At 41.4% G+C, this 23,741-nt stretch overlaps 3 protein-coding genes across 8 annotated transcripts in view; 1 reads left to right on the top strand and 2 right to left on the bottom strand.

Annotated features, from left to right (window-relative positions):
• uba6 (ubiquitin like modifier activating enzyme 6) overlaps positions 1-23,741 on the bottom strand; it is a 46,631-nt gene that overhangs the window by 21,879 nt on the left and 1,011 nt on the right. The window lies entirely within an intron of this gene.
• LOC110985845 (uncharacterized) lies at positions 55-14,494 on the top strand. 5 transcript variants are annotated; one of them, XM_087137473.1, is made up of 17 exons: positions 55-76; positions 1,176-1,439; positions 3,030-3,121; positions 3,308-3,412; positions 4,074-4,241; positions 5,556-5,667; positions 6,909-7,028; positions 7,306-7,438; positions 8,054-8,125; positions 8,684-8,807; positions 9,540-9,707; positions 9,851-10,007; positions 10,432-10,489; positions 11,150-11,291; positions 11,782-12,016; positions 12,446-12,795; positions 13,429-14,494. In XM_087137473.1, exons 2-17 carry the CDS (start codon positions 1,211-1,213, stop codon positions 13,642-13,644), a joined length of 2,481 nt encoding a protein of 826 aa, XP_086993599.1. In that variant the 5' UTR covers positions 55-76; positions 1,176-1,210; the 3' UTR covers positions 13,645-14,494. The 5 variants fall into 5 exon arrangements, with proteins under 5 accessions (XP_086993599.1, XP_022102930.2, XP_022102928.2 ...); XM_022247238.2 differs by lacking the exon at positions 55-76 and adding an exon at positions 119-198; XM_022247236.2 differs by lacking the exon at positions 55-76 and adding an exon at positions 275-370.
• lrrc61 (leucine rich repeat containing 61) overlaps positions 13,639-23,741 on the bottom strand; it is a 10,794-nt gene continuing 691 nt past the window's right edge. The window contains exons 2-6 of one of the 2 annotated variants that reach the window (XM_022247242.2): positions 21,281-21,376; positions 19,603-19,749; positions 18,962-19,243; positions 17,700-17,825; positions 13,639-16,723 (exon numbers count right to left, since the gene is read on the bottom strand). In XM_022247242.2, the coding sequence (XP_022102934.2) occupies positions 16,647-16,723; positions 17,700-17,825; positions 18,962-19,243; positions 19,603-19,749; positions 21,281-21,376 (728 nt within the window). In that variant the 3' untranslated portion in view covers positions 13,639-16,646. Of the gene's footprint in view, positions 16,724-16,752; positions 17,093-17,699; positions 17,826-18,961; positions 19,244-19,602; positions 19,750-21,280; positions 21,377-23,741 lie in introns of those variants that run through there. The other variant, XM_087137479.1, reaches the window with a different exon arrangement.

Raw genomic sequence — 23,741 nt, 5'->3', positions numbered from 1 at the left:
TTCAGAACGAACGGATGTGGATGATTGCAACGGAGCTTCCACGTAAGAGAAAGCCGTAGCCAAATGATTCTGTAGTGTAAGTCCCTACTTAACTTTCCTGTTGGCAAATTGGGGAAGAAATGCTATTCATGGAAATCTCAACCTTTAAATTAATATCAGCTATGGTTTTCCCCTGTAACAGATGAATTGCATTTATGGGTAAACGTCGCTTCATTTTTGTTCGTCATGTCTGTCTTTTCTTGATTCCTGGCCCCGCCCATCCACCTCGTATAATAGTGAAAGAGGGCGCTATTAACAACTAAACAGCTACACGTGCGCATGGGATACAACTTGAACTGGCTTTGGATTTACTCTCGAGTGTGATAAACAAGTTAGAGCAGCAAGAGTTCCTGTTTTATTATTGCCAGCATGGTTGGCATTAGCCCCACTAGTGTGGCACGGATAGATCGATAGATCCGTGCCACACTAGTGGGGCTAGGTTGGCATGAATGAAGATAAATAGTTGTAGGCCTAACTTTAAATGATGGATATTTATATAGCCCAGGTTTGACGCCAGTCTTCATTTCGTACGTACTATAATGTTGGTACGGTCAGGGAGTCCACCTGGGCATGCTGGGCTAGACTGTATACAAAGATGGAGTAGGCCCATCAGTAGCAACGTCATTCCAATATGGGTGTGATCTTGCCTCGCCATATTAGTTTCCACCATGACTTGCGCAAGTTAATCCCTGGTATTCTATCTAGTTTTTAAGTGACTTTGTCACGAAGGCAGACACGCCGCGATTTGCAGGCTCCTAATGAGTATTGGACGATCGCTGAAGTTGCACATTAACTTCCGGTTCCATGGCCCCATGTAAACAGCGATCAATGCATGTAACACTATGCATGTACAGTGGGCGTGGTTTAAACTAAAGTGACATCACACTTACGAACTGGATAGAGCTACATGGAACCATGGACCTGGAAGTCAATGCGCAACTCAGTGGTATGTCCGCATGTATGATGAAGTCACTTAAAATAGTGCTTCCGTGTGTACGTGGAGTCACTTACAAACCGGATAGTGCAGTATCCGGGAGGGGGGGCTGTCCCCAGCATGGACATTTTTGTAATCTTGCAAATAGCCATGTGAGATAAGTTGAATTAATTTGGTGTATATTTTTCTCCAAATTCTCCAGGTCTGCCCAGTTCAACAATTTAAGAGACCCTCACTATGTCTGGGAATGCATTTCCCGAAACTCACTACCCAGGCCTTGTCCTATCAGACAGACGAACACAACTACCAGATGGTTACGGCTGCTTCCAGGCTGCCGACTTGGAAACTGGAAACTCACGAGGGAAGGAGAAACAGCTTCGGTTTAAATTCCAGTATCGTCATGGCAACAAGAAGAGGAGATTGGAAGCACAAGAACCAACTCTACCTCTTCTGAAACCTCAGCAGTGTAAGACCACAACACAATTATCAAACAAACACTCACTATGACATCCAGAATTGAAGTTGTTTGTTAAATCTGCTCTGACTAGATGCAACCCTGTCACCGCCAAAGGTGACAGGTTGACACATTGTGCAATCAAAGAAAAAAATGTATTGTAAGAGAAGATGGTCATGTGCATGTATGCTAAGTATATTCTGCACCAAGCGTGCATGAATTCTGTGTTTATGCAGTATTTTCCACCAAAGTTGCTCTGTCAAAATATACCATGTCATGTTGCTGGGCAGAGCAGATAATCAGTCATTACTTGACTAAGTTACCACATCCCGGGCGTGTCTTTTAACTAGTTTACTATGTCAACTGAATGTCCCATTTTAATCATTGCAATCAACCTGACAACCGGACTCTGTAGCAAGCTGAGGTTGAAAATTGACACCACAGAATGACGTATCATTCAGAGACTTTGTGCACAAGAAAAGGTAATTTCTTGTGAGTAATAAATACTGTAGTTACATATCGAGACAGTGTTGTATTCGAGACCATCGCAAGTCCGTTCACAAGGCCGTACATAAGTAACATGGTGAACAGTGACCAATGTGAATGAGTCAATGAATCAGTGAATCAATGAATGATTTTGTCAAAGTTCATTTGAAGAGCTTGTGAATTGGCTTAAGACTGGATAACTTGTGATGGACTGACAGGGACTTGAAGAGACTTGTGATGGACTTACAGGGACTTGAAGGGACTTGTGATGGACTTGCAGGGACCTGAAGGGACTTGTGATGGACTTGCAGGGACTTGAAGGGACTTGTGATGGACTTACAGGGACCTGAAGGGACTTGTGATGGACTTACAGGGACTTGAAGGGACTTGTGATGGACTTGCAGGGACCTGAAGGGACTTGTGATAGACTTACAGGGACCTGAAGGGACTTGCAGGGACTTGAAGGGACTTGTGATGGACTTACAGGGACCTGAAGGGACTTGTGATGGACTTACAGGGACTTGTGATGGACTTACAGGGACCTGAAGGGACTTGTGATGGACTTGCAGGGACTTGTGATGGACTTACAGGGACCTGAAGGGACTTGTGATGGACTTGCAGGGACTTGTGATGGACTTACAGGGACCTGAAGGGACTTGTGATGGACTTACAGGGACTTGTGATGGACTTACAGGGACCTGAAGGGACTTGTGATGGACTTGCAGGGACTTGTGATGGACTTACAGGGACCTGAAGGGACTTGTGATGGACTTGCAGGGACTTGTGATGGACTTACAGGGACCTGAAGGGACTTGTGATGGACTTACAGGGACCTGAAGGGACTTGTGATGGACTTACAGGGACCTGAAGGGACTTGTGATGGACTTACAGGGACCTGAAGGGACTTGTGATGGACTTGACACTGTATCAAGATAGGTCCGATCATGATGCAACCAACCAATGAACCAGTGCAAGATTTAGGAGGATACACAGCACCAAAAGGGTGAAGGAAAAGAAAATACCTTCCGGTATTTAGCACTAGAATTTATTTTTCTGGGCTTGATCTTTGATGTCTGACATTAATGTTACCAGTTTGACATGCTCTCTTCATTACAGGTTTCCCTATTCCCCTTCCTGACCTTCAAGATCTCTCAAGAACCTCCGTCATTGATGGAACTCTTAAAGTCATAGACAGAGCAGTTGAGCAGGTGAAGATACAAGTTCTGCTTGCTGTTGAATTTCAGATAAGATTCCAACATTTCTTTTGTGAAAGGTCTTAATCTCACTGGTCCTTTTTGTCCATTTGGTCAAGTGTACAATGTGTTTTTATCGCTTCTGAATCTAATTTGTGAGTATTTTTACCCGTACTTTCTGTTTTGTTCATGTTCAATCAGGCTTACTACTTTTATCAGAACTTTCCGCATTTGGTGTGGGGTTCAGCGCTTGATTTCCTAGAGGGTTCCTACGTCGATAACATTCCTGTGACCATAAAATCTAAGGTTAGTTCATGCCATTATAATTTTAACACATCTCATGACTTGCAACCTATACCATAGAGACGAACATGGAAACCAAGAACCAATGGAAATAAATTGCTTAATGATTGACCCTAGCAACTTTTTCCAACTCTGTGAATCCTACAACATTTTAACAAACAGGTGGCACACATTGTTTCCAATCAAGGTTCATAGCCCTACAATTTACCACAATTTGTTACAAGGTCACGTGGTTCACCGTCGTGTTCCAGAGCTGTAGCATTGTATTGGAACTCTACTAAATTGAGTACAAGAGATCAACTTTCAATAACGCACATTACAAATTAGTCATTTTGTATGCTAATATAGAGAAGTAAAGACACACAACTTCTAACGTCTAACTGAATTCAAGATATGTGTGCAATCAAGCAGTTTGAGTCCTCTATCAATACTTGTTGAAGATGTCTAAATGTCCACATCATTGTTGATATGACCTTTGCTTAGAAGTTATGGAAGTGAGGACAGGCAAAGTTACAATTTCTTGGATTTCTATTTCAAAAGTATCGTTGTTAGTAAACATTCCTGACATGTGACTCATTTTGCTGGATCCACCACATATGAACAATGAACAAATGTAAACAAGAAGGTAAACATCCTTACTAAGTCTTTTCCTTTTCGACTTTAGGATGCATGTATATACATTGAAGAAGAACAACGTATAAGTTTGGCCAATGTACTGGTAAGTGACAAAGTCCAACTTTATGACTTACTGGAGCCAGCATTGTATGACATCCACCCCGACATGCTACTCAACTTGCTGAAAGAAGACATCGATGAAAACATCCACAAACTGGTAAGAAGTACAAGAATTTGATTTGATGACAATATTTGATGCAATCTAACAAAATGAGAGCAAGTCACCGGAGTCACTTTTAAAGAATCTTGCATAGTGTAAATCAATAAGAAACCCTAACTTTATTCCCCTTTTTAATGTCCATTTACGTCAGGATGCCAAATTGAGCAATACATCAACACAAAAAGCTCAGCTCGCTCTTCATGACACAAAATAAAAAATAATTAGCGTAAGAGTGGCCTGGTGATCACATGTGCATCTTAGATATATTGCTTGTAAAAATTATACAATCTACAATTCTTTTACAGACCAACCTGAGCATATGATGACTGTATAGCTCTGTTCGCACTGGACTTTTTTTGAGCAAACTTACCAAGACGGTGGGTACTTTGCCCATTTTAAGTCCAGTGCGGACATCCCCGGAAGACTTCCTCTCGGTTACTTTTCCCGAACCGCGCGGGAATTTTTACCGGCCAACTTCTGGCCAGGAAGAATTCCCGAGACACTTTTCCCCAGACAGAAAGTCTAGTGCGGACAGTGCGAGTCGGTAAAAGTGGCTCAGGGAAGCATACATCCAGTTTACTGGCAAGGTCAGGCTCACACGAACCCCGCGCATGTGCGTTGCAAGTGTCCACATGACGTACATGTACATTGTACACACCGCAAAGGTTAACTGTTTGCTGTGCAGTGATTTCGTGCTCTCCAGTCTCTCGAATGATGGCAGATATTATTACTGAAACAATCGGAAGTCTAATTGGGGCCACCGTACATTGGAAGATGGCAATGACCAGCGTTAGTGTCGGGTCTTACGTCGAAACAGAGTGCAACAATGGATGCAACGGGTGAGACAAGATATGGAACAGCAGGAACGAAATCGGTCACATGCAGTTCTAAATCTCGTGATCATGGTCACTGGACTTCAAGTTTTATTGGACGAGACATACATTCATTAAAATTTCCAAGTATTGGGTTCACAGATAGATAAGTGATGCAGATTGTTGTCTGTGCTATATGTAGTGTATAATAAAAAGAATTGGACGGCTGACACAATCATTCAAAGGGTGAACACGAAAGGTCACGCAAAGCATCCTCATGTGCCATTAGAGTGACAGCTTGGTTACTGTTTCCACGCCTCTCGGTAAATATCCCCACGTCAAAAGTCCAGTGCGGACAGGGCTTATGTCCACAATCAACAAATCCAAACACCTGCTAACACTAATTGACGGACTCATTTTTAAAAAAGAATTTGAAAAGACCTAGAAGAAACTGCAGAGCATGATAACGACCTAGCAAACTTGTTGATTTTTTCTCTAGTATGTAGATCAGGATTTCTACGGTGGTTGTCTTGCCTATCAATCACTCCCACCTTCTTCGTTACATGAAGGATTGCTGTTTTACCCCACTGGTCCAACATTGGAAGAACTCAGTATCCTTGAAAAAAGTCCAGAGTTTGTTGAGATTTAAACTTGATTTTAGTCATTACAGAGAGACAGATTGTGTTTATTTATCCTGTATCCCTTAGAGAAGGCCTCAAATTTGTTCCCATATCAGATATATAGGAGCGCAAGTATATGTTTTTCTTTACCCATGGACCTGGACCTATTCAGGAGAGCTGCGGAACGGCAAATCTTGCTAACCACTTTGTATGCTAAGCAAAAATCAGCTGGTGACCAGTGGAAAAGAATATACCATGCATTGCATAGTAGCTGGTATCCCTTCTTTAACAAGTTATGTTGGCCCCAATTCTTGTTATAACATTAACCCTTACCCTCCCAAATCCTCCAGAATCCTTTTCTGCGAAGTGGAGGAATTTGGAGGATTCAGGGTGTATGGCATAAGTACATGGCTGATTTTGAGGGATGCCATACGTGAAGGTCTTGGATTAGACCTTACATGTATGATGTTTGTGTTTTGTCAAGCACAAGTTCAGCCCGATATTTCTTTTGAATCAACTGCACAGCTGAGTGCCACTTGCACTGCCTCAACATAATGACAGGAATTTCTGGAGGATTTTGAAGGATTTGGGCAGTTAGGCACACCTTCAACTGACACTTTTAAGAACTTTTGGAGGATATTGGAGGATTTGGGCTGAATGCAATTTTTTCATGTTGAAAATTGAAGGATTTCAGAGGACTCAGGATGGTTCCTTGTTAAAAGGCCTGGGGGTTAGGGAGCATGTATGAATGCGAAACAATCAGAACGCTCCTTTTGGAATGCCTTGGTTCTCGTTCCACTGGGAACATGTTCTCTTTTGGAAACTGCCTTAGAACAGTCTATGCACAAAACAGACTGTTCCCTCATTGAGACAAATTCCAAGGAACAGTGGTGTTCCAATGGGAACGTTCCAATGGAACACTAATGTTCCAATGGGAATGTTCCAATGGAACACTGATGTTCCAATGGGAATGTTCCAATGGAACACTGATGTTCCAATGGGAACGTTCCAATGGAACACTGATGTTCCAATGGGAACGTTCCAATGGGACACTGATGTTCCAATGGGAACGTTCCAATGGAACACTGATGTTCCAATGGGAACGTTCCAATGGAACACTGATGTTCCAATGGGAACGTTCCAATGGAACACTGATGTTCCAATGGGAACGTTCCAATGGAACACTGATGTTCCATTTTTCCTGTGTAGTTATCCTTGACACTCTTGATCAGATATACGGGCTGTGCCACACCAGGATGTTCCAATATATTCCATTCAATCTTCTCCCAGTTGTCAGTTCGATGTTGTTTCACCGCTGAGACAAATCGAGACAGTTTGTGTGCCATACAGAAGTAATCAGATGATAGTAATCATGACGATATGTAGTAATGCATTATAATCAATATGCTGTAATGACGAGGGCACATTGTTTCCTAGCAACGACTGCGCATTAATGACAAGGGCACATTGTTGTCTAGCAGCAACAGCCCCTGGTGCCAATCTATAAATTATAAAAATTCACAGATTTGAGTGATAAACTCTCAGGTTGATTTGGTTGAAGCACAGTTGTAACGTTCATTTCAGGAAAAGAGATTACACTGTATTACGTACTCGTGTCACCGTTAACAGGAAACATCACTGCTGCTGTAAGAAGCGATTACTCGTGTTGTGTCCTGGATGTCAAGACAAAGAAAGACAAGATCAAAGCAAAGGTGTCCAACTTTGTTCACAGCCAACAGAAGATAGCATCAGTAGCTCTCAGGTCAGGGGCTATCAAGCTTACAAACTCACAGATCATTTATACCGACTAATCTATTTGCAGTGTGTACAGTTTTGGCCCACAAATCATGAATCACAGATAGAGAGGAAATCACACCAGTTGATAAAGACATACGTTTGATCTCAAAAAACCAGTGAAATTTAGTTTTTCACGTTGGGTTCATAATTCACAAGTAATCTTAGACCCACTAGATTCCAACCAGATGCGTACGCTACACACGTTGTGCATGGTTCACTAATTTGAACTTTTCGTTAGTCATGCAAACAAATGCAATTTTTGCCCAAACTGTGGCTGGCCATTTGTACAAAATAAATAGGAATACTCATGAAAGTGTAAAGACAAATTCTTTCTGCACTTAATAATAAACATTTCTCCAAAATACTAGAAGAAAATGCCCTCCACTTTACCAATAATGAAGCAAACTATGCAGTTTGAAGCAAAATTTGTTTCCAACCGAAGGTGAACTTTCTGCCTACTTTGGTTGCCCACACAAAATAGTGGCCAGTGTTTCTTTTAGACATGAAACCTACATGTAGGTCTGCAGGCAAATGTGTTCTGAAATGCAGTTGTTGAATCAACTATGTATTCCACTCTCAGTCCATACATACATGGTGAATGTCTACTTGGGCTGGATACCGGTGGCATTCAACTCATCAATCCTGAGAAAAAGTAAGTTGGAGTTCTTTCTATTCAGACTTCTTGTCATGTAGATATTGGCTGGTATCCACCATGAACGTCGAGCAAATTAGAGGATGCGTAGACTTTGGCTGTTGTCTTTTTTAGGTTTTGATTGGAGAAAAATCGTTGACATAAATGGAGCCAGAATTTTTTTAATTTTGAAGGGCACTTTAAATTTCTCCAAGCAGTGTGTGCTGTGCGTCCATCTGCATTTGGAATCATTGCAGACATACCAGGGAATGCATGATTTTATGTAGAAATGAAAGTTCCTTTTGCTGATAACATCATTGAGATTAGGAAATGCTGATTAAGAGCAGCAGTTAAATGAGAAATCATACCTTGATTGCTTACGGAATGCATAGTTACTGAGATTGATGACCACAAACCTGAAGCATGGAAATCCCTCTGTCGCCATAAATCAGGATCGTGTTTTGCCATGGGTGCATATAAAATTGCATGCGAAACTTGCCATCATAGATTAAAAGTTGCTCTCAATATAAAAAGGGTTATCTGGCAGGCAGTGATTATGTTGTCATTTTTATGATGAAGGTTACAGTGCATTAGGAAGACACCAGAGCTCCAAGACCAGTCTGCTTGCAGATGTCATTACAGTGGACATCCACGACTCATAGTCACTCACCAGACGAAACGACTGGACTTAGTGGACTGTCGAGTAAGAAACTCATTCAGATTTAGGAGAGAGCTCAAACATTCTTTAACCCTAACCCTCCAAGGGTTGCTGGCCCTAACCTTCCCCCATTCACACAAAGTTAAACACCCATACATGCCATATGGGACTTTGTGCACAGAGGCTGTTGGACTTTGTTTTTCTGAGGTATGCCAAACCCAATGCAAAAGCCAGCTGTTGTGGGCCTACCAGACCTATCCCCACAGAATTCAACACTTTACGACTGTTTAATTCTGTGTGGTTGGGGAAGGTTAGGGTTAAGAAGTGCAGGCGATCTGCACATCCACTGTGGAAGCTGTGTTACCGTTTAAATCTCCGATGCACTCTTATTGGTCTGTTTTGATCTTTCGTAGGAACGCTAATGCCAATTCATTTCCTTCTTCCCAAAATACCCTAAATATCAGTCCCTGTGGTGGGTTTGCAGAAATTTCTGTATCATAATGCAGTTCAGTCGCAAAACTTTGAATGGTTGATATTCAGAGCCAATAAAGGGTGATGTGGCTGGAATCGCTGAACCATAATTATCGTGGTTTGGAACTATCCATAGTTGTTAGCCGCTCTACATTAGGCCTGAAATTGGTTTAGTATGGACTTTACCTTGATACTAGTTATTCCTGTGTGCTATGATTTGTTACATACCGCTATTCTTGTGCAGTACAAAGATGGTCATTATGTTCAATTGACATCATGTTTTGTCGTCCTCTTTTATCTCGCTAGGCTCCAGAGGAGAGTGGTATTTCTTGTCTCTTGTCCATCCCGTCTGAGAACTTAACGCAAAATCAGGAAATCTTTGTTGCTAAGCAACACCCTAGCAACCACTTCTACCACTTGGTGGCAACGCAGGACTTGCTGCTATTGATGGATCAGAGATTCCCAAAATACAATGTATGCAACTACATGTATTTGCAGAAGTTTTAACATTGGATGTACTAGTTTATGTTCCACAGTTGTTTTCTTATCATGCTTTAATGAAAAAAAAATTGAAGTCTACTCAAAATGTGAATTTCACGTTGTTTGTTTGCTTGCAGGTTTTACAGTGGTGCCATTCTTTGAGGTCACCTCCCAACTGCATGGATATTATTCCCAGTGCAGAGATCTCAGATGACCTGCCAAGTGACCTGACCTCAGATCTTATTGTTCTAGCCAGTCAGAGTTCAAGAGAGGTTCACTGCTTTCAGTGCAGTGGTAAGTGTTGTTAGTGACCAGCCAATTCATTTGGAATTATTGTCTCTACTCATATAGCTCTTGCTAAACGAGTGATGTATGCTGCTTCTATCAGGAGTGACCCCCGCCCAACTCCCAGGCCAGAAACCAAAAGGAAGGCCCCTTTATTTAACCTGGGCATCCCAAGTCCATATCATCTGGCATCTCACAGGATTCTGGGGACTAGTACGAGACAGGACACGTTCGCTTGTTGTCACAGCAAAAAAGTAGAGTTCAATAAATTTGACTTAGATATGGCCAGGTCTTGTAACTCAGAAAAAACAAGCAAACTGAAGTGTCCCTAATAAATGATGCATTTGTCAAGCTTACACAATACTTCTCATAAAGTAAGAAAATAACTTTGAATATTATTTTATTTGATCAAAACTGATTTTCTCTCTTCTAGGGTTGAATGGACAAACCCCAGAATCCACTTCCGTTCCATGGAAAATAGCAAGTACAGAGTAAGTACAGTCCATACATGCAAAGTTTGTCATGTGATGTTCAGTTTTACAAGGGTTCATTTCTAAATTACCAGCTGGCTTCCACACAAATCCATGGAGAGTGGTTGGCGCCGCCAACTGATGACGTCTATAGGTTTGTGTGTTATTTCTAGCCACTGTCACAAATTTTCGTCCCAGCCAGTCAGTAGACATTTCCCTGGTGTCCAGCCATTCTGGCTTGTTTATAAGTGATGAGAATGCACATGAAGCAGTGAGGTAATCATAAGTGCTGCCATTTCTGAGTTGGTTCCCAGCCCTATCATTTCATAGTCTGAATTTGTCACTAGTAGGGTCCATCACGCTTTGATGGTGGAAATTAAATTGCCTACATGTGGTCTCATTGATAGTCTATACAATGCTGTCACTCAGTTTGGCACGGAGCCAGTGGAGTACCTTTCACTCTTTCTGCCTTGAGCAGAAGCACCCCCTCATCAGTTGAAATGAGCCGTGTTGGTTGGGGGTATTCATTTGGTTGGTAGTGATGCTACTGCACAGTGCCAAAGGAGCCTAAGGAAATAGCACCCTCTCTTGGTCCAGCTTGGGGTCCATTGCAAGGACTGTTATTGTGAAGCAATCACAGTGGGTTATATCACTCACAAGTGGGTGATTTTATTTCTGCAGTGGATGGTTTGACATGCTCCCCGAATATCCAACAGCAGACCTTGACCCTGTAAGGTCACGTCTTGAGAGACCTCTGATTGGTATGAGTGCTGCCAAGAGGATCTCCTGTGAGGGGTGTGAACCAGGAGTGACTGTGTTTCAGGTAAAGTGCTCCACCCAGTCCAGTGATTGATTAAAGCCTGCTACATGACTAAAGCAATTCTAGGATGATACCCTGTGTGGATGTGAACCTTGAGTTACTCAATTTTAGGGTTAGTTTGCCACCGTCAGCACCATCATTGTTCGGCATTGTGTTTTCAATTTCAGTGATTTTGAGTTGATGCCTTGTTGTTTGATTAAACAGGTTACCAGGTTTTTACATTAATGTTTGATCTGCTCCTGTCACTGTGAAATTGCTAATTTGTGCGAGTGATTGTGAGAGGATGTGTTGTGATGTAAATACTCTGCATTGCAAGTTAAGCACTCAATTGAATTATGGAAGTGCAGTTTTAGGTCTTATGTTTTGTCTTAGCATGAGAAATTCTGAGCAGTCATTCTATGTTATGCCCAAACCTGAAGTAATATACACTTTTGTGGACATTTCTCATTTTTCTTAATTGTTCCTTAATTGGACCAATTTTTTCTATCAACAGTTGACCACAGCTGGAGATGTGTTCTTCCAAACCTACACTCAGAAAATGTCTGAGGACAGGCGAGATAAGACATTATCCTATGGGCCCGGATGTCCTGAAGTTCATCTCAGCAAGGAGTCATTGATGAATTGCAAGCAATGGATAGAGGGCGTGGTTCATCAGGCCAGGCAGGAGACAAACACAGCTCAGACGTCATTCGGTTTTAAGAAAGTCAATAGAGAGACCGTCGCAGAGGGTATGATTGTGGCATAATAGCTGATAAATGCTTGGGTGAAATTTTTCACTCATGACCAAATGCCGAGGATACTTGCTAGGAGATAGTTACTTTAAAACTTCAAATTCAACCATAGAGGTCAAGGTGGAGAGGTCATCCCTTTCCTCTTAGTCTGGTTTTTGTTGCCAAGGAAACATGACTCCTTTTCTTTCTTATTGATGTATAACATTTGGGCACTCTTAAAGGATTGAATGAAAAGAAATTGGAAATTCACCTTCAACAGTTGCCTGCCTCTGCATATTTGAAGAAGTGCATGACACCAGATTTTTGCAAAGAACAGTGTATAAAGAAAGTTCAAACTCTGTTTTAGTGGCATCTGAGAAGTTGTAAAGCTTGTTTTCAAATCTCTTATTGGTTTTTACATTTTGCTATTATTTTCCGTGAATTTAGCTTTGAAGGACATCACTCAAAAAACAAGCCCAAGCAGAGACTGCAGACTGTGCCGCACCACTGACTCTGATCAGCCAGATGACTACGAGCCCACTGACCAGCACCAGCTTTGCCCAGCCTGTGGGGTCAAGATTGCGGACGCAGATGAACTTAAGGATTGCGTGGGGGCCGGCGGGAGGATTGTCTTCAAGAAGAGAAGGTTTGACGAGGAGGAAGGAGAGGAGATGGGACCACTGGAGGAGATCAACCCAAGGAAGTACAGAGACGAGATGAGCAAGATGTTGCATCACGCTTGGGTGCATGGATATGACGCTGGAGAATTGGACCAAGATGATGAGTATTCAAATGAGGTATGGACCCGTTATTGTAGCATAGGTAGTGATGTGGATGGTACAGTAACATTGGCGGTACACTTCTGTACGTTCTAATCATTCTACTCTTTTGATATGAGGATGCATGTATCAAGGAATGGGTTGCTTTAGTTTTACATTTGAGTGGCTTTAAAGTTTATAGTTCTAAAACTGTTGCGCTGAGGGATGTATGTAAATGTGTAAATCCTCCTGCAAAATGTTAGAATTTTTTTATTTTAGATATGGACACCAGACATGGTGACTTTTCTTACTTTCCCCATGTGACCTGGGTTTTCATTCTACCCAGGGCAACTTTGTATCCAGTCTCTACCTGATTCTGTGGGCCCCCCCCCCAGAATACTTGTCTTTGCCTCACTGGAACTGAAGACTTCTCCCATGTCTTCTCTGCCAGGGCCCCCTTTGGTTACATGAAAATTCAAAGAAATTTTCGTGTTTCTGATAGTTTGTGAGTAGCTTGTGGTTTCCATTGAGACCGTAGTATTTAACTGTAATTTGCTTGTAAAACAACATTTGAGGTCAGCCCTCATCAAGCAGGGTTAAGGAATGGAGGTTAACAACTCAGTCTGTGTATTCAATGCGTAGTGTTTCCCCTATTTTGTCACCTCAATACAGCCTGTGGCAGTCACCCCACACCGACCCCCTCAAACACCAACGCCCGTCACCCTTTCCAACAAACGGAAATCCCTTGACCCCGTGCCCCAGGATGCACCAGATGGATTCACTCTAGATAGTCAAAGCCTGGACCTGTCTGAACAGAGGATATCCAACGCTAGACTGGCACAGGCCAACAGGAAGAAAAAACCAAGGAGAAGTGCAATGGGATTTTAAGGTTCATTAGAAATTTTATTTCAAGCCAAACACAATACAAGGCAATAGAAGTATTGGAATTCTATTTTTACTTGGCACAAACCTATAACAATGTTAAAAAATGATGTAGTTATAAAAAGGAACTAAACAGAAGCTGAATTGTAAATTTGCATCGGTCTCTAAGTTTCACAAACATTGTTGTTGCTCTTAACATTTTCAATCAGTTTTTCAAAGCTTTGTCAAGAGTGCTTTGAAGCCTGAAACCAAAAGGAAGGTATTTCAAATCGGTTCACCTCTAACTTTGGAATGATGTCTATTAATGGAAGTTTGTGAGATGAATATATATTTTTCATAGAAATGAACTGTTTAACAAAACTGGAATGGTCATGAGTACAGTTTATTGATTGGTTTTGAGTCTTGGAATGATTGGAAAATGAAATCCTTTATTAGACCAAATCTCTTCAGTGTTTGCAGTTGGTTCATTTCCAGTAAAGAACATGGAAAGTTCCAACTAGATCTGGAACTGAAGACAGCAAAAGTCACAACTACAATCTGAAATGGCTTGAATTGTTTGATAAGTTGGATGATCCCTAATTTGACACAAATTAGAATGGTTTTAAAATGCTGAAAATTGAGCCTTTGTGTCTTAAATATTGCAGCCACATAATTCATTTCAGCCAGAGATTTCACACTGTTTTGAATGACAATACCAGCAGCCAATTTTATGAATGTGCCGTAACGTTGACTATGTGTAAACGTTGCACCACAAATTATGCCATAGTTGCGCAAGTATACTTAAATCCAGTTTCATGAAAAGTTGTGTAGCGGTTCCACGTTTTAATATTAAATTTCTTGGACGAAAATGATAACAGCTTTTATGATTGCTGTTACTTTCCAATATCACAACAGTCATTAGACCGCCACTGAATTACCTCCCTCCGCCATTTTGAAAAGTTTTCATCTTTTCTTGGTTGAAACCAGACAAAAAGTCTCTCACACCCAGACATGTTTTTCACTACCTGCAAAAACAAACTTGTACATTTCTCATACAAGCCTTGTTAAGTTCAGCAATGATGAGGCTTAATCGAACACCTTGAGCTAGTGAAATCGTTCATTTTCACTTTGTTCAGCATGACTTATGCCACCTAAAATGAGTGCGTAAGCTACGCCATAATTTATTGCGCAAGCCGCAGACTCGTACAGTGCGTAAACTTCCTGAAATCACTCTTAAATTGTTACACAACATATGCAATTAAATGTGGCATAAGTGACATTATACCAAGTAAAGTTTCGTGAAATCAACTTGACCTTTACTCACTAGACAAGCTAAAACAGGAAGAACGCAAACCGGTAGTTTCACTGCAGTGCCATTCATACCTACTTGTAAAACAACAAATTTTGAAATGTAAACTTTTCACTAAGATAAGATTTGAGCTTGGTCGTTCACTTTTTTTGATAAATTCGTCTTTTTTTTTATAAATTCATCTTTTATATACTCTCTGATTACAGTACTGATTTTTTACATTCGCCTTTGCAATTAATCTTCAATTAAAATTCAATTTTCTGTAAAATGGCATCAATTTAAACAACAGTATATTCAAAATTACAGAAACAAAATCTTTACTCAAAATTCATATTTTCGATTCACAGACAGACCTCTTTCAACAAATTCAAAAACCCTGTACAAGACAAAACTTAAGCCTCAGTCCCATTGTAAGTTTTCAAAATACACAAATATTGAAAACTGCAGAAAACAAATCACTGGCCTTGAGCAAAAACATGATATCAAGTCCCACAAATGTATCCACCCAAATGCCTCGATGCCTGTTGTTCAAATTCAGGTAGGATACGGGGCAGTTAAGGTTTACATAAACATTCCTAAAACAGAACTAGTTCCACAGAAGTGCTAAGTGTACACATGTTCCTGGTTACCATCAGTTATAGATCTCTGTCAAAGGACGCCATCTTTGTAGGAAAAGTACAACTGGGCATTGAACTCCTTCAGGTACGTGTGCGAGCAGCGTGCAAGTGTTCTACACGCACATGTGTTGACCTCCAAACATCTTCAAAATGTACTGCAGTTGATGCATGTCACCAGAATTTGAAGTCTAAAATGCCAATACACGTGGACAATCTGGAGGAAGTGACGTCATTTGAGAGAGACATGTACTGAGTGATTACTGCTTGTCATGTTACCTTTCAACAGCAAGACATTGATAGTGCTCCAACTCAATATTCCTAGGAAACAACCCTTCTGCAAAATAAAGCACAGTGCAGAAAAGGGAAAGGATCCTTGATCACTACACTCAAACGCCTTTAATTCTAACCACCCAAAATCCTCCAGGTGGTTTTGGAAGATTGTTTAGGAATAAGAATGGCAAAAGGTGTGGCTGATTGCAAAGGATGTATTGTGTCTAGGTTGTGGGTTAGACCTTTTGTGTTGTTCATGTTCAGCCATGCATAGATTCATGCCCACGTTATATGTGAAATCCTCCATACTGCTCTAGGGTACCATTTGCATTGCATCAACATGACAGGGACTGCTGGAGGATTTTGATAGAATGAGGCAGTGGGCACCCCCCAAGGGGGCATATTCAAGAAGTATTGGGAGGATTTTGGAGGACTGAGGCTGAATAAAGTTTTCTGGCATGAATAAGTGGAGGATTTGAAGGATTGAGCATTGTGCCAAGCAAAGAGGCCTCTAGGATTACGGTTCCAGATTCAACATGTATACACATCTGCAATGAGATACACAAATCTACGCTTGCGACTTTTCTCCCTATTTAGCAGCTCTGGGAGTTCTTTCTGAGACCACCGATATCTCTCTGTCTTACACCAGTACAGAAAATCACTACAGGGGGATTTTCCAGTTGAAAATATATTCCATGTGAGTCTAGATGGAATTTCTTTCAAACAGTTCTAAGCACTGCAAGTAGGGTAGGTAGCAAGAAAACTTTGGCAGGATATTACATGATTCAGAAATAATGGTGTTGGCACACTTTCGCTACTTTTCCAGATCGCCGTCATGTCTTTTCTCCAGCGCTTTCCGTTAGACTCCGTGATGCATCAAACTCCAAGTCCTTGCAGCTTTTCAAGATGTCTGAAGTGGAAAACATATCTACATGTATAACATTTCTTCATTTGGAGGAATTTCGAAACAAAAGTACTTACTTAACAGCACAGTTCTTTGAGTTGACTGAAATTTAATACTAGTTACCTTTTTATTACATGTCAACAATTCACTACATAATGACTCCATACTTTCTACTTTTGGATGGCTTGAAGAAAGAACAGGGTAGCTTAGGCCACACGTTTCCAACCTAGGAGAATCTTTCTCAGAGCCTTTGACAAGCAATCTGCCCCTCAAAGTTTTTAGATTTGATACTGGTCTTGAACAGACATGCAAAAGCAGTACATACAATCCTTGAAACTTCAAGTCACCACAGCTGACTGACTGGGGACAGTTGTTCTGAAACCAAAAAAGGAACATCAGGCCCCCTAATGTATCTAGATTCTGATCAGCACGCCTATCACGGTAGACCTGCGCATCGGCAAAAGATAAACAGTTATTATTGGGTATAAAATGATGTCCAAAAGCTGCAAAACTTGCTCGATTGACTAGAATCCTGCTACTGCGTAATTTTAACGTGTTTTTGATGGGTTACAGTTGAATGATAGGAACAGTAAAGGAGTCCATCTTGGCCCTCCACACATTAAGTTGGGCACTCTTTTTCAGATGACGTAATTTCTGTAGTATACATTTACATCTGGGAACCAGACAAACGAGATGATCTTATATCCTGTTTACATGTGCAAGTTGGAAATGCTTTTAAACCGTGAATAGGGCAGAGGCCAGTCTACTTTAGTGTTGGTAGCGGCTGCTGGTATGTGCGCATGCAGTAGCGATGGACATCGCGCGTTACATTCATCATTTCCAGAAAAAAAGTGAGGGTACACAAACAAATTTGTGTCGCACACCACTTTTGAAGCCAGCTCTTGACCAGAAACAGGAGACTTATTATGGGGGGCCTTAAAGGAGTAACTATAAACAGTGACAGGGCTAACTGGAGACTAACCTTGAAACTGCTGTTCTGCACTCCATCTGTCTTGATCTGAATCAACTGCCCCTTTAATCTCCCAGAAGTCTTTGCTCACCCAGGGCGACGGTTGATCCATTCTGGTCGTTGTACTCTCTTGGGATCCTGCAAGGAAAAGGTTTGCATTTGAAATATCACACCAGTTAGCAATTGCTGACAGATAATAAAAGACAAGAGAGTCCCTCAAACTTCCAAGAAGTAGTGGGGAATGCTATCAGCCCAAGGGTGATTCAAGTTTGCCTAAAACTAGACCACAAAACTTCAGACAATTTTCATGTATGTGTAACATGTTTCAGTCAAGGTGAAAGGCAAAGCAAATCCAGAAAAAAGTTACCCACCCTAACAAAATGCAACCCTGCGGGAACGGGGGGGGGGCGCTGTGGGTGCTAAGCACCCCTAACCTTTTTGGACCGGGGTGCTGGTGTACAAAATCGCAACCCCAACTTTGACCATGTTAAGCCACGGACATAATCAAACTCACCAATGTCAGAGATCCATCAAAAAAGCCTAGATATTTACAACCTCAGCACCCCCTAAGAAAAATGTGTTCCCTTGGGCATGACAAAATGAGTTGAAAGCCATTGGGTTTTCTTTTGAGTTAAAGAACATTCAAAGAATTTATCACAGTGTATATCCGCAGGAACTCTCAACATTATTTTCACCAAAATAACGCTCATTATCGTGAGAATACCACATTGAATGATACATCCAAATAGAGCTTAGTAATCTGAACACAATACCTGCATAAATCCCCAGTATCTGATTGGTAGGTTGTTGATCACAGTTTAATATCGAGTTATTTGTTCTATTCCACATCACCAGTTGAACAAAACTTCATTTCACTCAACCGGTTCCAAATAAGAAGGAGGGAAAGAATGCAGGCATGGGCACCAGTCTATTATTGCACGGTACTAACAGAGGGTGGCACTTCGGACATGAATCTTTTTGCAAAATGACGGACATGAATACATGAGGACAGTTTGTTTTAACAGGAGAGAGAGCATGTAGATACTGTAAACAAAAAAATGGTTCACATCTGTGCGATGGTAAGAATAATTTCATTTTCATAATTTCAGTGACAAATGAAATGTTCCATTGCACAAGCCAAATCTTACCACTGCACTCATAAACATTCATTATTTGTATACCGTCTGATACAAACTCCGACAAATTTACAGACAAATGGTCTTACGACTCATTTCATCTGGATCAGTCACAAATGTCCAAGGTTCACATCCCACCTTCCAACATTGCATCCAGCTTCTGACAAAGTTCAATGAGTTCTCGGCCACTCCCCAACATTCTCTCTCCGTCCATGACCTTTAACCTCGGAAGCATGGACATCACGTTGGACTTGTAGGAAGCGCTGTGGCACACCGGGTTATTGAGACCAGTCAGGGGGTCACTCAAGGTCAAACTGGAGAGGGAGTCTAGGTCGGCCAAGCACTGGAGACTATCGACGCTGCTTATGAGGTTCCCGGACACATTGAGGGTTTGAAGATTAACAAGTTCCTTTAAAGGATCTGGAATGTCACCAAGGTGAAATGCAAGTAAAGATGAAGTAAGTCAATTTTTATGACAGATAAACTAGCTCATCTTAACCTCTCTACTGACAGGGATTAAAAATAGCCCAAATGAGATAACGGCAATCACTTTGTGTCATTTTTAACTTTTGTTGCATGCTACAAGTATCTACTGAACTGCACATGACTACAGCCGGGTCTAAATCATATGGCTGAGGCTGAAATAAAACACACTTCTATGGGAAGCCACCGGCTAAAGCCATTTTTCATAGACTTATGTGATAGTGCTAGCCACAGCCATTTCATTTGGACATGGCTTCATGATCAACACACAGGTATATAAAGAAAACTCATCTCACCAATGTTTGTGATCCGATTGGCTGAAATGTTCAAGCATGACAGCTGCTTGAGAGGGGTCAGAGGTCGAAGGTTGGCAAGGTCATTTCTACTCAGGTCTAGCCTCTCCAGGTAAGTACAGTCTCCGATGCAACCCAAGTGATCAATGTCTGGAAAACAATTGGATTTGACTGTCATCCACAAAAATTCATGTATTATTTTGAATTTCTGTGAACTGACTTTAGATCTAGCAGTTGTGACTTGGGTACTTTTTGGGTCTGTGTGAGTAGGTCCATCAATTGTGGGCAGTGAACAATAAAAGACAACACATCCATTACTGGATGAGTGACTACAATTGGACAAACTGTTTTACAGTCATTCGCCCATTTACCACTTTGCCCACAACCACTTTACCTGTTTGCCACTTCACCCATTTACCACTTCAAACATTTGCCACTTTGCCTATTTCCCACTTCGCCCACGTGCCACTTTACCCTCGCAACATTTCATGTGGTAATAATGCATGGTCTAATTTCACAAGCGCGTAAGCCTGTGGTTAATTGACAAATCTCCACATCCTGATGGGTTTATTGCTTGCAAGTTTCCTGCTACAAAAATCAAAACATCAAGACTTTGACACAATAAATGTATTTTCAAAGCATTTTTTCTGTACAACACTCCGAAGTTTTCCAACAGCAGGCACTGGACTGAGACCTCATGAAACACGGGAAATACCTAGATAACGGCATAGCTAGGATTTTACTGGTTGGAGGGGCCACAAAGGGGCACCAGCATCTTACGGGGGGCACCAGCTTTCAGTGGTGTGTTTTTTGGGGGGGGCAAGTTTTTGTTAGCCTTTTTCAATATCCATTCATCCATTTTGTTCAGTGGGGGGGAGCACCTGGGGAACACTGGAAATTTGTGGGAGGTGTCCCCCAGGCCCCCCCCCTTGGCTATGCCACTGTACCTAGCTGCACGAAGACGACTCTAATTCCATGAACTAAGACACTGAAATATTTCGGAAGTTCTTGATCATTTTGTATCCAATCAGGTTGTCAACATTCAGAATGTAGGCCTACTTTATGTTGTTGCAGGAGTGACACAGCTATTCCACACTGTTCTTACTACGTGTGCTGGTGCCAGGCCTGCTTATAGCATTGCATCAATTCACATTAAAGAAAACCTCGACAGTTTCTAAATCAATCATATCTTAATATTGCTATTAGATATTTTTACCTTTCCTGGCAATCAGGGAGGATTCAGGAAGGGTTGGGTGGTTGTTTCTCTTTCCAACTTTGATAAAGGCTTGTGAGCGAAGTGGTAAATGGGCAAAGTGGTTGTGGGCAAAGTGGTTGTGGGCAAAGTGGTTGTGGGCAAAGTGGTTGTGGGCAAAGTGGTTGTGGGCAAAGTGGCAAATGGGAGAAGTGGCAAATGGGAGAAGTGGTTGTGGGCAAAGTGGTTGTGGGCAAAGTGGTTGTGGGCAAAGTGGTTGTGGGCAAAGTGACCAACACGGGGAAAATCATGTACAAATCCTACGGAAGCCTTGCAAAATAGGGCAATTAGGATTTTCCTAATTGTAGGTGATTTCAGACTTGTGTTTAGTTTTGTCCATTTAAACTATCAATTTCTGCAGTGAAAAATTACCATCTTTTGAAAGTTAGTGGAACAGGATAAGTGGAAGGGGTGATTCATTTAACGGACCCATTTCTCTGAGGATTAAGCTATGGATGCTCTCAAGGTCAAACTCGCCACTTCTTGTCTTCAGAATCTGCTTGGTGATCCGAGTCCCGCTCAACTCTGGAACAAAGTCAATTAAAAAGAAAATAAATCCTCCAAACGTCAACCAGTCCATAGTCTCATAGAAAGTCAAAATGCTTCATAAGTATTATTGTATCAAAACATGTTTGGCCCATTCATTTGCAAAGATGGCTAGGCCTACCAGACATTGAATTGAACCAGCCAGAGTCAGGAACAGGTGCAGTGATACAATACATGTAGGCCTCGGCCTAGCCCAGGCTGGACGTCTTCATTTCATTACGACTGACGTCCACGGTATAAAAGTTGTGTACAAAACGACCACAAAAACGGTTCTAATTTGTTCTTGGTTTACCTTGGTGAAGAAACTAATACTTCACATTTACAAGTTCTATGTGGCGTTATCTACATGTATCTGTCTGGGGGGGGTTAGGAATTTCAGATCAAAATCAAGGAAAATAAATGAGAGACAACGCTACTTTTGTAGAGTAATTCATCCATTCATGAGTTGTAAAGTGCACTGCACGCACGTACAGGAAACCCAGCTGCGTGCACGCACTACAAGTGCACAATTTCTCGGGGTCTGTTGCACACTTGCTACATGGAGGCCATGACTGGTACCCGGCTTTAACCCCCATGCCATCGAGACGATATAAACAAATGCAGTTCTGTTTTTGTCAGATCAGGGGCTTCAGACTGACCAATTAATCCCCTATTGGTTACCCCTAACATGTTCATATTTTGCTCTGCTTTAAATTTTGGTTTATAAACGTAAATTTGCGACTCAACCTGCTATTTATAAGAATAACCTTGATTAGCGTAGAAGGTTTTGTATATGCAGGGTTTTTGTATGAGAATAAATTGATCAACGATCTCTCTGAAGTGTTGAACATGTTTAATTTGTTCGTAGAGTTTTTATTGGTTAACGATGTATAAATATATACAATATTGTAGAGATCCAATTTTTATTATTTGAAATGAAACATTAACTTATCTTGATAAATGAAGAATAAAAAAGAAGATTTCATTGCAGGCATGATGATCATGATGAACAGGTGAGAGCGATGCTGTACTGATCGGGAACGCAGTATGCAGAGACAGTACTGGCACGCGTACATGTGGTAAGTAACAATCATGCACAAATCGTGCTGTTGATCGGCCTTTCCTTTTTTTATTCGTAAACTATACATATGATAAGTAGACTGAATTGGTAATTGGCAGTGACGAGTTGGATGTTAAAGCAATGGAAAGATAGCTAGACGGTGTCGAAGTTTTAAAAAAATCTCCTAATTAAATCATGGTTGGGGGGGTGGGGAGATGCTCTCTTGAAACCCTCAGCCTCACGTAGGCCTACATCAAACAGCTGGAAACAGCTACATGTACATCAAACAGTTGTAGTCGTTTGGAGTCCTCTGTAATAATAAGTGCCTTCTGATATTCTTGTCAATGTTTTTCCACAGTGAAGAAATCATGTCGCCAAACAGTTTTTGTCAGTGGGCTTAATATTCATTGGCTTGGGAGGCTGGCGTTTATAGTCATGCTGGAGCTCTATCTGGTTATCGGAGGATGGATCCCCAACAATATGCAATATCAAAATACTCAATAATCTCTAAATGTTTCATTTTTAAATTCAGGCCCAAGAGATTATGATTGTTATCGCCATCATTTTGTATAACTTTTAAAATGGGACAAATCAAGAGATATGAGTAAATTACTAGCAACAGAAATGTGCCAAAGGCTTGCTGGATAATACCCTCAGGCTCCCCCCGACACGGAACTGCTGGGAGTCCCTTAACTTGTATCTAATTTTGTGGACACATTTTGTCTGTCTATTTCAAGTTCACCTGTTAACACATAATACATGCTGAAAAAGGCCAGGATCTGTATAAATCATGAATTTTAGCTTTCCCGTACTGGCCATAGGAGACTCGGCTTGCATGCAGGTAACTAGGCCAACTGTCACCAACACAAGCCACAGCCTCGCCCCCGGCCCGATGTTGTGTGTGCTCGGCATGGAGATTAATGGTACTTGTGGCTGAGAACTACATTGCGCGTTATATGCTTTACATGTATGTGAGTATGGAAACCAGTGGATTCGGTTAGACTTCAGTTTCGCTAGTTCCAGTCAGAACATGTAGTTTCGATGTGCATGTATGTAGCTCGGAACCTCGTGCGCCAGGTAGTTGCGCACACACACCGTACAAACTGCACTGGAGAACGGCTGAAAAGCGTCCACAACAATGGCCAGAATTAATGTTACGTACGACTTTATTTTCTGGTTTTTGTCTTTGGTGGAGATGTGTCAAATTTCTTATCCCACCAGCTGTGGAGATAAGCATGGATAGGCATTACAGACGTGAAATTGGCTCTTTGGAAAACGTAGAAGTGTTGAAAATTTTTGTTACAT

This window comes from Acanthaster planci, linkage group LG05 (genome assembly GCF_054643075.1).
Source record: "Acanthaster planci isolate LZ-2023a linkage group LG05, COTS_SCS, whole genome shotgun sequence".
NCBI lineage: Eukaryota > Metazoa > Echinodermata > Asteroidea > Valvatida > Acanthasteridae > Acanthaster > Acanthaster planci.
Note: the sequence above shows the minus strand (reverse complement) of the source record. Positions and strands in the feature narration are given on the sequence as shown.

What these genes read in the sequence shown, in the direction of transcription:
- LOC110985845 (XM_087137473.1), top strand. Translation starts at nt 1,211, where the DNA reads ATGTCTGGGAATGCATTTCCCGAAACTCACTACCCAGGCCTTGTCCTA. An exon ending in TGGACTTAGTGGACTGTCGA is followed by an intron (nt 8,808 to 9,539) that starts GTAAGAAACTCA and finishes TTATCTCGCTAG; the next exon opens with GCTCCAGAGGAGAGTGGTAT. An exon ending in TGGAAAATAGCAAGTACAGA is followed by an intron (nt 10,490 to 11,149) that starts GTAAGTACAGTC and finishes TTATTTCTGCAG; the next exon opens with TGGATGGTTTGACATGCTCC.